Source organism: Pipra filicauda, unplaced genomic scaffold (assembly GCF_003945595.2).
Source record: "Pipra filicauda isolate LSUMZ 115617 unplaced genomic scaffold, ASM394559v2 scaffold340_size778089_pilon, whole genome shotgun sequence".
Taxonomy (NCBI): Eukaryota; Metazoa; Chordata; class Aves; order Passeriformes; family Pipridae; genus Pipra; species Pipra filicauda.
This window is the reverse complement of record NW_024104466.1, coordinates 352,082-364,268: the sequence shown is the minus strand read 5'-3', so window position 1 is coordinate 364,268 and position 12,187 is coordinate 352,082. Positions and strand designations below refer to the sequence as shown.

The following is a 12,187-nucleotide window of genomic DNA, read 5'->3' as shown; positions in this document are numbered from 1 at the left end:
CAGCATAAGTCACCCCAACTCTCCACCTTGTTTTACTCAGTCATACATCAACAAATAAACCACTTTTCACAGGTACTGTTTGTAGAAGTTCTGTACAGACAAATATACATACATATACACATTCAAAAGTATTATATGCTAAAATATTTCTTTAAAGTAAGCTTTACAAAAAATAAACATAGGCCAACTTACATATTCCTGCGTGAAGTCTATGAGGTTTTGCAAATCAATGTCATCTCGGTATGCTCTGATGTTGTTGTTTATAAAGAAATACAGCTGGTCCTTTATCCAGTCTTTGAAAACAAATGCTAGAACACCAGCAGTCAGCTCCAAGAAGAAAATAATTCCAAGAAATACAGAAAACTATGAAGAAAATAAAAAAGGTTAAAATTATTTTCCTTTATGATCAAAAACTATTTCAAGGCTCATAATTATATCCAGTGATAAGGCTTTATTTGTTTCAGTGCAAGTTCAAGCCATTCTAACACACAGGAAATTTTAAATTAAAAATATACCATTTCTTATTAGGGCTGTAGTACAGAAATCTTAATTCTAGTCGAACAAATAATAAAAATGCCAACAAATTCAAACCTTGGCCATTTCACTAGGATTTTCAAAGAGATCCAAAAGAATTCACTGTAAGTTTCAAGAAATGGCTAGTACCACATGTAAGGCCCTTGAAAACCCATCTTAATTTCCGCATAGGCACTTATATTTTCAAAGGCATAAACAACCAGTAGTGCCAGTAAAATGTTTTCTACGTGACTTCTTCTTTAGCTACTCTCACTGGCAAAGCTTCGCCTAAGTAGACAAAGCAAAAATTGGTAACAGCAGAACTTAATTAATGACTAAGTCAGAGCGGAATGTCTATGAAATGACTCACATCCACATTAAAACCAAATGAGGCTGCTATGATTAATGCAAATGCAATGGATGCCAAAGGCATTACTAATGATCTGCCACTTTCTCTAAGCATTTCCACTGAGTCTACACTGTTTTAGAACACACAGGGGGGCCTGGTATACTGGAACTCCATCCCTTTTGCAACTGGGCCTTTGAATTTCATTTTAATATGCTCTCTGTGTGTGTTCAGATGCATTTTTAATTTCTCCTGCAGCTGCTGTATGGGGAGCTATTTCTGGTACAGCAGATGGGTTCATTTTAGGCAAGCTAAGAGAAGCAAGGAAGAAGAGAAAAAAAAGTGTTACAAGCTGCTTTATAAATGCCTCAAGAACTGTAACTCTCAGTTGCCTCCTCCCCATATACAACATGTCTGTGGGAGCCAAATGTGTCACTCGGAGGCAGTTATTTCCCTGAAAGCCTTTTCATGTATATATTAACCGCTAATGGTTATGGAGACACAGCTATTACCCAGGCTGTGCCCACCTCTGGAAGTGGGAGTGGTGGAGGAAAGAATCTTACATTTTTATTATAAATCTTCAATTTATCTAAAATGGAACTGTCATCCTCATCTTCAAAGCTCACAGGAGGAAGGCTTTCAAAAAAACAGAACCAAGCTACTTAGCTAAAGGAGTTCTGCACACTGAGGTATGACTGCATATCAGCAACTCCTTTCCTAACCAACAGTCCAGCCCAGAGTTCAAGAAGACAAGTTGCATTTTCTTTACACATCCTGGGCACATTCTCCTCCCTTCCTCCTTCTCAGGTCCCAGCACTGAAAAGTAAGCATTGAAGCCTTTCCAAATTAGCTAAACAGCACAGACTGAGGATATCAGCAAGCAACCCCTCATAACAGTCCTATCTCCTCTGTACCATGGGGAGCACTTGCACAGCAGAAGCCGCATGGTCACATTCAGGGGTGTATGTACATCCCTTGTATTTCACAGGCAGTTTATTATGGCCTCCAAGTTAAACACACAGATTCTCTGCAGAAATTTCTCTCTTTTTGTGATAGGAAAGCAAAACGTTAGGCTATATCCATACGAAAAGCAGTAATTCCATGTTATGATTCTTACCGCCAATTGTTTTGAACCTTAAGAAAACACAACTAGTAAGCACTAGAGACTGAAGAGCTGTAAAGTGTTAAAAGTTAAGTGCTTTTGTGGTACTCTCACACAGGATAACACCTTCCTCCCCAAAATACATTTTAAAAGCTTCACACAGTTAAGCAGAACAGATAACATGACACACTGTGTAACTGATGAATGCCAGAGCTGCAAAGGCTACTTACAAATTTGAGGAGAAAAGTATTTTCTCGTAAAGCTCCAATGCATCCTGCAAATCCCAAAATGAACATTACTCCTCCCACCACTAGGAAGAGCCAAACAGGATCAAAGCCTCCCAGGTCGGTGATGGAGGAGATATTGGACAGCACTCCCTGGGAAAGAGACAATGCCAAGAATTAGTTACCATGTTCAGCTTTCAGTTGTACAAATTCTGCTTGCATTTTTCTTTTTAAAAAGGTAGAAGACTATAGCAAAATAAATGTTTTGCAGTACAGCAAGAAAACACAATTAAGAAAATCTTTGCATTCCAGAAGAGATAAAAAGTGCAATTATGTACATTATTTCTGAATCAACATGTGAATGAACAACAAAATGTGCTTCTAGAGTCTTCTATGAGAAACCCACAGGGCATTTCCTGCTTCTGCAGCAATACGAAGTAGTCTGCCAGAAAGTCAAAAGAGATATTTGAACAAAACTCAATCTTATTACCCACGATGAGGTGTGTTTTACATATCATATACACCATTTATGTAAGCACACAGTTACACGTGCTATGACAGAAAAAGCAGTCAACAGTAATAAAACCAACTTGAATTTAATCCTAGGTTGCAGCACCTTGCAACAAAAAATTTTACACTCAATTCTGACAAACTACATACCTGGCCAATTCAGATTCAGGCATCTCCAGTGCCAAAACCTCGTTCTAGAAATAAAGTGGCTACCGACTAATTAGTTAGCAGTAAAAATTTGAAAATAATGTAAAGTCTCTTAGTGGGACATAAGACAGTCTAAGGACTTGTCTTGGGATATGGTTTACACTAACTTAGGTTAGACCTATCATATGTTAAATCACATATGCTGTGTTTTAGATATGACAGTCAGCACAGTCTGCTTGTAATGCCATTTTCGCCTTAGAAGCAGAGCTTGGGTTGTGATGCCAGTAATCCCTTGGCTGATGCTGAACAGATGGGTCATATCAAGAAGCAAGTACAAAGTCTCCCTTATTCCAGTGTGTTTGCACAGCAACAGTTACAGTTTCCTAAAGCCTTTTGGCAGAAAAAAAATGCTGAAGTGTTACTATTTCTTCATTCCCCTCCCTGGTGCTGTAGGTCAATGCAAAGCACACTGCTGCATTTCCTCAAAGAACTCTGAACCCAGGTTGAGCACTTTGGCTACTGCTTCCTACTAACTCCTGAATATTGCTGTGGCTTGAAAAGCAGCAATATAGACCTTTACATCTACAGCTCCTTATTTGCAGAATTATTAGGTTCTTCATCCTTTTCCTTTTTCCTGTTCATATCCCTTTTGTTTCTTTGAAATAGTCCCAAACCAGCAATAATTTAGAAGGAAATTACTATAACCTTATTTCCAGAAGTTGATATTAACATTTTTAATGGATGACTGTTCACAACCGTAGCTTTAGACCTGTGATTATTTTATATATATAAATCTATTTTGGGCCACTCAAAACATACCAATTATCATGCTACCAATATTTCTAACACATTACTTCATGTAGTCTGCAACCACTTTCATAGAGTTTCCCAAGCAAAACTGACATTGAACAAGTAGTAGACAAAGACAGTACTCAAAGTTTTTTAATTCTGCAGACAAGGACAGACTAGATAAAAATGTACACATGAATTTCTCCAATCTACACATCAAGGAGCCTTAGAAAAGTCCAGCCTTTGCTAAAAGCAAAAGAAAAACCTGACTACGACCCAATCCTAAAGTATGAACAATAATCCAACAGCATGAATGACATTCTCAAAGCGGATTCTTCTCCCTCCTACTACAACAGGCTATTGCCTGACAGAGAGGAATGAAAAAAAAATTTAAAACAAATCAGATTCATCACTTTCCTCCTACATTACATATAGTACTAGCCTTACTGTCATTCATTAAAAACGCAAAAATAGATATAAGGAATGACATAACACAACTCAAAGCCAGCACTACTATCAAAGTAAACCAGTTGGCCCATCCCCTCTTCTGGGACCATCTCAGTGAATAGATGGTACACACCAGCATGAAATGAACACTTACCTGTCATTAACACTTACATCAGCTTGTGCAAAAGTTTCCCACTACTTTTGTTTCATTACATTGGTCATAGAAAAGAAATCCAAGACAACTTTCTGGCTAACAAGCCAGAATATAAACAGTACAATCCAATAACACAGAAACCTTTGAAAAAATCGGGGCCTTTGGCTATGGCCATACACAAGACAGGAAGCATGACCTCTGCCTCAAGGGAAAAAAAAAAGCTACTGAAATGATGTCTTCACAAAGTTTAAAGTCCTTTCTTCTGTGCCTATATAGTTACCACAAGATGAGAATAAATTCTACCTTAAAGCAAGTACTACTACTCTTTTCTTTTAATATTAGCTGATTTTGAAGTTGATGGACCATAGAATAGTAGAGGGAAAAAACAGTCACTGGATAAAGGATGTTGCCTTTGTATTATTTGTATTTACTTTAAAAAAATCCAAGATGGATGAACAGCCATTTAAGTTTCCTTTTGTATGACACTTAGTCTTTCTTTAAAAACACACAAAACAAAACGAAAAAAAACCCAACAAAAACTCCAAAGAAAATTACTATGCTAAATCAACCTCTTTCCATATGAAAGTAGTAAAATTCAAATGAAAAGAAATCCAGGTGAAATTCAGCTCACATCTGTGGACTCTTAGAGAAGCTAGTCATAATATAAAGTGTAGTAAGAAACGCATCCCTTTGCATCTTGCCACAATGCCATGAAAGTCGATGGCAGTAAAATTTATTGAACCAGTTTTATACTGTTTTTCTGATCGTGCCCTTTCCCACTTTACTTGATTTTCTAGCACAGTTGGGCTCTTAGCACCCTAGCATGTAACATGTTGGCCAGTCACCTGGCACAAGTCATCCCATCTCTCATCTCTTCCAGGTTCCAGCTTCTCAGGGCAGCAATGATTTGACATGTACTGAAATAAAACAATACAAGCTTTATCTGCCATTGTTTGCTGTCCTTAGAAAGCATCTTATGTGCATCTGTTGCTAATGCACACATGGCTATCATAAGCCTAGCTTGGCTAAATCCCAAATCATACATCCCGACAATGCAAAGCACATACTGTGTAATTCTTGTTTGTACTGCATATGCTCTCTGCATATGAACCCCAAGTTATCAGTATTCTGAAGGGACATCTCAGGACATACAATCTTCAGAGAGGCTTTGGCAATAAAACAATAGCCAGCAGTGGGAATGAGAAACACAGACAGTGCTCTGTGGTTACAGCTAGAGACGCACAGGGGTAGTCGATAGAAGATTACTGCTTGAAATACAGTTTTCTGGACACTTAAAGATAAGCTCTCTGAAGATACAGTGGTGCAATACCCTGAAGAAAAGCATATTTTGCTTCAATCAGCAGGGCAACAACTGGGGAATATTATCTCACTTTATACTGTGAAGAAGAACTAAACGTACAGTCCTCTAGGCACATACTCTTCCTATCCACCACAGGTTTCTGTAATGCCTACTGTACCTACTACCACAGTATTCAGTATTGTTTGGCTGCAATGGCTACTGCTAGGAAAAGTTTGACAGAAATATAAAAACAGCTGGTAGTGATCAATTCTGTCTTCATCCCATCTTTAGCCAAAAGCAGAAGGGAATGTTTACAGAGGTGCTTGAGCAGAGGATCAAGAATCTCATATTCTAAGAGGATCAAGAATCTCATATCCTAACACTGCATCCTCCAGTGATCTGCTCTGAATCCTCAGGCTGAGCAGTCAGTCATGGTGACTGACTGTCATATATGGTGACTGTCCACTTCTCTCTTGCATCAACGCAACATCTAAACAAACCACCTCGAAGTAGTTTAGCATCAGGCTTTCTACAAATGCAAGGTATTTTTCCTCAGCAATGCTACTGCAGTTGTCCAGTAGCAGTTCAACCTTTATTGTTAAATGGTTGCAGGTACTCTGATACTTCAACTTCTAAAAGGAGGAACTTTTTTTTTCCTCTAAACACACATTCTCATTTTGGAAGCATGGTTATTTTTGAGGTACATGCACATCACGTTCTTAGTAGTTTAGGCACGTATATAATCTGTATTTGGCAGGAAACACTTTGTTTGTAAAAAGCTACATACTCAAATATTTTACTTCTCCCCATGGTGTCAACTTAGGGCTCTGCTGTAGTCCCACAAGGAGAGCCAGTAGGACATGTTCCCTGGCTGAGCTCCAGATCATCTGTTTGCTCTGTTCCTCCATCCTCCATAGCTTGCTGTACATAACAGTGCATGAGTTGTTAATTAATCTTTTAATCCAACACAAGTCAAAATTTGTTTGGGGTAGTGAAACAACAAAAGCATCATCCATATGTGAACTAAAATACATAACAGTGAAGTTATTAGAAAAGTTCCTTCATTTGTGAAATGTATTTTACTTCAATCACTAGGATGCAATGATGCACAGATGGAACAGGAAAGACTGATCTCATATTTCTACCCCACCCCATCTCCATTTTGTACTTTTTAAGATCATCAGAACAACTTGTACTACTTTCCAGAGACAGGTCCCTGACTCCAGCTCCTGCCTTTGGTGCACATCTGCATTAATATTTCAGGTCAGATCCAGCAGTTCATTTGACGTGATCACACACTAGCTGTGCTTCAGTCCACATCAGTCCCAGAGCACACACGCTGGATTACTTATAAATGAAGATGTGCCCCTGGAACATAATTCATGCTCCAACCACTAGCAGGTATTCAGTTCATGAGATCACCCTAGAACTAGGCTGAAGAGAATTCAAACCCTTTCAAAACCTGTAGAGTTTGCAAGCTGGATCTTCAACACCATTTCCTGTTCTATTGGTCCACACTGTCTGCATTTAGCAGGCACAGCCTCTGCACGCTGAACCCAAAGCAAGACAGTCATCTTGGCTGGAACAGTGCCTCAGTGTTGTCACACCTGTACAGTCTGATGCGATCCTGGGTTCCTGATGAGGCCAAAGAGAAGGAAGTCACAAGTGCACTAACAAGCTAGTGAGATTTCCAGATGGTCTGTTTTTGTGAACAGCTGCTGATTTAGCAGGCCCAGTACCACACTGCAGGGCAAGAGAACAGCACCAACTGAAACACCAGGCAGCAGCAATTTTGAAAAGCTGATCCTGTAATGAAAATTCAAGGCATACTGAGTCAGAGACACCTTAGGAGAATCATCATCCTAGGGAACAATGGGGTAATACACTGTGAGAGTAGGATGGGAGAAATCAGCTACTTTTTATTTTCTATTTCCTCCAAGATGGGGAAAAAAAAACTTCTCTGTTGCAGAATTCCATTACTGGGAAAAAAAAAAAAAAAAAAAACAACCAACCCAGAAGATCAAAAAAAGATTTCTTCTTTGCAAACAGAGGTTTAGCCTTTTCACAGGCTTGTCTGTGGGACTTAGAATCACCGGCAAACAGGAACACGTGGGGGTGATGGTAAATAAAAGTATTTCCAAATGCATGATTTTAAAATGGAAAAATGTCTCTCTGCTTTGTTAGTCATAAAATCCATGCAGTTTCTCCATGCTGCGCATCTGAATGAGAATGGGGAACAGAACAATAGTCATTGAAACATGCCAAATTAATTCTACTTCGGAATTTTGTCTCCGCAAGCAAGAAACTAGCTGGGAGATGTTTACAAATCTTATTTCCTTGATTTGTGTTGGTTTTGCATATCCCATAGCAAGCAGTAAAAGCAGCAGTGTCTAATAAAGGAGAACGACTAGTTTAACTTTCTTGCCCTGACAAAGAAGAGTTCAATAGGTGAATAACCGGCACAAATACATTACAAGATACAAATTTTTAGATTTTTCAGGATTAAGGGCTATAAAGTGTTGGAACACTAGTAAACTATTTAGAAGTCTGTTTAGATTACTCATCTTCATGTACTGAAATTTAAACAAAATGTAATAGTGAATATTAGTATCCCTCACTCTCTTCCTCAATCACGTAAAATCCATACACAGCCCTGACTTAGAGGTAAGATATATGCTTTGGGTATCCTTCAGCCCATAATGAACCACAGGATACGTGCACAGTTTCCTTGCTGGCAATAATTTTTAGAAGAACTGTATGATAGGCATGAATGCATAACAATTATAGAGTGACTAGTGTATCACTCCTTCTTGATGTCTGCCACTCACTGGGACAGTAAGAGAAGTGAGAATTTTTTCCTGAAAACAACTGTGGTTTTCACTTCAGGGTAAAGAGAGACAGACTTGGTCTGACAAATTGTGACTGTTTCTATGTAGGGAGTTTAGCCTTTCCCAGAACACCAAAGCGGGCCCAAATCACCTTATATTAACAAGTAAAAGTGTACCTTAAAACTTGAGATCCAGATTAAGAGCTCCTGCTCACTAAGAATACTATGCTGGCATACAGAGGTACCATACTGGTACTCCAAACTGCACACAACTTGTTCTGAGCTGGAGTGCCTTACAGTTATGCTGATTTAACAGGAAAAGCCTAGAAACCAAACTTATGCACATAATCAACTTCTTCCACTTCTCCCTCTTCATTTCAGTAAACTTAATACACGAACTGAGTTTAATCAACAAAATTTGCAAGGATCTGCAGATTTCTTCCCTACTTTAGTATCTCTACTTTTGCTACCTTCTAAAGAGTTTACCCCAAAACCACAGTTCTTTCCTTCTAAAAAGTCTGTCCCCATAGACAGTCTTGTAAGGTTTCAGAAGACGTAACAGCAATTCATCATTAGGTTCACTACTCTTGAATATAAATCTCCTGGAGGAAGTCAGGAAGCTTATTTTCCAAAGCACCTACTGGCATCATACCATGAACAGCCCTAGAGATTACAAAATCTAATATATACAACAGAGGAGGGAAATAGACATTTTTGTACAAGTCTAGTTTATTTTTAAAGAGTCAACAGAAGGCATGACTTGAAGTGGTTAAAAAAAACCCAGTGAAATATAAACTTTTTCCCCTGCTGCTGAGCAAAGGTAGTATAGGTTGCTGGAGTTTAGTATAGACTCTTTATATGTTAAAAATGTTCATGTCACTGTTGCAGGGAGGAGGGTGGAAATCAGCTGCCATGGATGAACTATTTTATGGTACAATCCCGAGTCTAGCATGCCTGAAAACACTGCGAGACTGTGAGCTATACAGTACATCCATGTATAGATCGCTTTATTCGTCCTCGGAGTTTACTGCCCCCACCCACCCCAGCTCTCTTTCAGGTTCATGACTCAGAATGCTAATTGCCCAGTTTTTGTTTAGGGTTGGCTGACTGGCTGTCAAGTCAATTCTTTTGCCTATTTGACAAATGAGCTCTTTTGCCTCCCTGCAAAGGCCGTAAGGAAGGTCACAAGACTGTATATTGTGCTTTTCTTCTTTACAAGAAAGTTTAAAGGGGAGAATTCAAGACAACTTAGCAAAAAAAGAGAAAGTAGCCACCAAGTTCACAAATCTACCATAAATGGTTTTAGCCAGCAGCAAATGGGACTTCTGAAAAGTGTGGATTTCTTTTTGTCCTGCAGTTTTAATGTGGCCTGGAATGCTATCTTTTTACTTTAAAAAGATTCTGTGAAGTAGCAAAAGTATATACAAGTTGATGGCCAGGCTATAAAACCACACAGCTGGATATAAAGTCACACGATTCAAAACAGAAGTAAATCAAAATCCTCAATAGCACCAAATTAAGTAGGAGTCCTTCTGAAGACCCACTCCTGCAAAAAATCCTTACAAATTTATGTTTATACATTATACAATAACAGCATCAAGTTCAACTTTGATAAAGACTTAGTTCATTGGGCAGCAGCAAGTCTTTGCAGAATGGTTGACGTCATCTGGTCATCCAGATCTGGCTGCCTCGGACCATGTCCTGACTCCTTTTGAAAAATCTCCAAAGAGGGAGACTCCAAATCATCTTTGGGCAAACTGTGCCAGTGCTCAGTCACTCTCATAGTAAAAACGTATGTGTTCCCTGATGTTCAGAGAGAGCACCTGCTGTGTTTCAGTTTGTGCCCACTGCCCCCGTCACTGGGCACCACTGAAAACAGCGTGGTTCCATCCTCTTTGCACTCTTGCTTCAGGTATTTACATACATTAAGAGTCCCCTGAGTCTATTCTTCTCTGGGCTGAACAGTTCTATCTCTCTTAGTTTTTCCTTGTAGAAGAGATGCTCCAGTCCCTTAATCATCTAGGCAGTCCTTTGCTGGACTCTCCAGTATGTCCCTCTTGTACCGGGGAGCCCAGAACTGGCCCAGGTGTGGCCTTACCAGTGCTGAGTAGAGGGGAAGAATTCCCTCCCTCAACTTGCTGGCAACACTCTAGTACAGCCCAGGACACCACTGGCCTTCTTTGTCGCAAAGACACACTGCCGGTTCAAGTTCAACTTTGTGAACACCGGGACTCCCGTGTCCTTCTCTGACAAGCTGCTTTGTTGTCTTACAGCCCACAAAGCCTAAGGGATATCCAGTCCAGCCTTAGGCAAGAATCAGTCTAACCAGAGAAGTGCTTTTCAGTTAAGACACAGATCTCTCAAACCTTGGGCATCACCTACTTGGCTTTCATCTCCAAATCCTCATCTGCAGTAAGAACAACTCTGCCTGGGATCTAACGCATCTGCCCCCCACTAAGTTACACAGGGCCTATGTATCTGGAACCTGATCCTGCTGACTGCAGCTTTTGGCCATTGCCTGTCCTCTGGAGAGCTGAGTGCAATAAAGACCTCAAATTAGCTTGACACAAGTCCATTTTTCCATATCTCCTGCGACAAAACTGTAGCAAGAACTCAAATCTGTCTATGCTCAGGAGCTGTGTGGTTCAGCTACATCCACATGGCTTTTTGTTTGTTACAACCATGAACTGGCAGAGTCCACACTAAGCACTGCAAGACACAACAGCTAAAAAAGCTGGGAAAAGATGCTCATTTTCAAGGAAAAACCTGTGCTTTATACCAATAAAGAGTATTTTATTTATTAATTTCTAAAGGAAAACCTACTACATATGGAGCCTGAGCTAACACATATTAAACTGCTGTAGGTGGTTTTATTTGCTTGTCTTAAAAACAACGTGGCATTTTCTTCCACTTTCAGAATCTGATTAAAAATGGTTTAAGATGACTTGGTAACAGATGTCCAAACCTCAAGTAAAAACATGATCTATGACTTCTGGCTATTAGCAACTATGAATTGAATACATTTTTCCTAGGAAAGGGTGCATGCATTCCCATATAGAAAATATGTAAACCCTAAAAAAAACACTACTCTGCCAGAACACCTTCTAGCTGTAGGACTGGCATACTTTAGACTTCAAACACTAGACTACAGCTGATTTTCCTATGGCTGCTCATTCATTTTGAAGAGGAATCACTTCTATTACCTACTGCAATGAAACAAAAATGTCTAAATCTCTTCTAGAAAACCACTCCAAAATAATGCTGTTCTCTTTGGCTTAGACACAGGTACAAAGCTCTGAGATTATGCTCAGAGTATTAAAAAAGACATGTTTTTACACCCTTGCTGAATGAAAGTAGACACAGCTATTGAACCTACCCAACATCAGTACTATATGGTATATAAATATATATATATAAGTGTATATAGTGTGAGTTAATTAATATCCCATTAGTATTCGTATTACTTTCATTCAAGGCATACACAGAGAGCAATTAGAATCTAAGTTAACAACTCACTTCTGAACCAGAAAAATTTGTTGTGAATTTTTAAGTGGCAAAACTTCAGAGCTTCCAATGTGTTATTTGTTCTGCTGCAAGTGTCAGTTATAATGCATTAAGTGAACATCAATTCGTAACTTACTCAGTGTTTCCCATTAAATGAAGAAAAAACTATTATGTAACTGAACTTCATAGCACCATTGTTATCGGCCAGGTTTTGTTATTTTCAATTTTTTAAACAAAGAAGAAAAGGAAACTCTGGCTTTAATTTTAGCCGATGTCTTTTAGCGAGCCAACTCTTCATCCAGTAACCCCAGATATACTGACTTG

At 39.1% G+C, this 12,187-nt stretch overlaps 1 protein-coding gene across 1 annotated transcript in view; it reads right to left on the bottom strand.

Moving 5' to 3' along the window:
* The window catches only part of TSPAN5 (tetraspanin 5), an 84,822-nt gene that overhangs the window by 11,055 nt on the left and 61,580 nt on the right, over positions 1-12,187 (bottom strand). Inside the window, exons 3-4 of the mRNA XM_027738168.2 lie at positions 2,192-2,338; positions 193-363 (exon numbers count right to left, since the gene is read on the bottom strand). Of these exons, the coding sequence (XP_027593969.1) occupies positions 193-363; positions 2,192-2,338 (318 nt within the window). The remainder of the gene's footprint in view (positions 1-192; positions 364-2,191; positions 2,339-12,187) is intronic.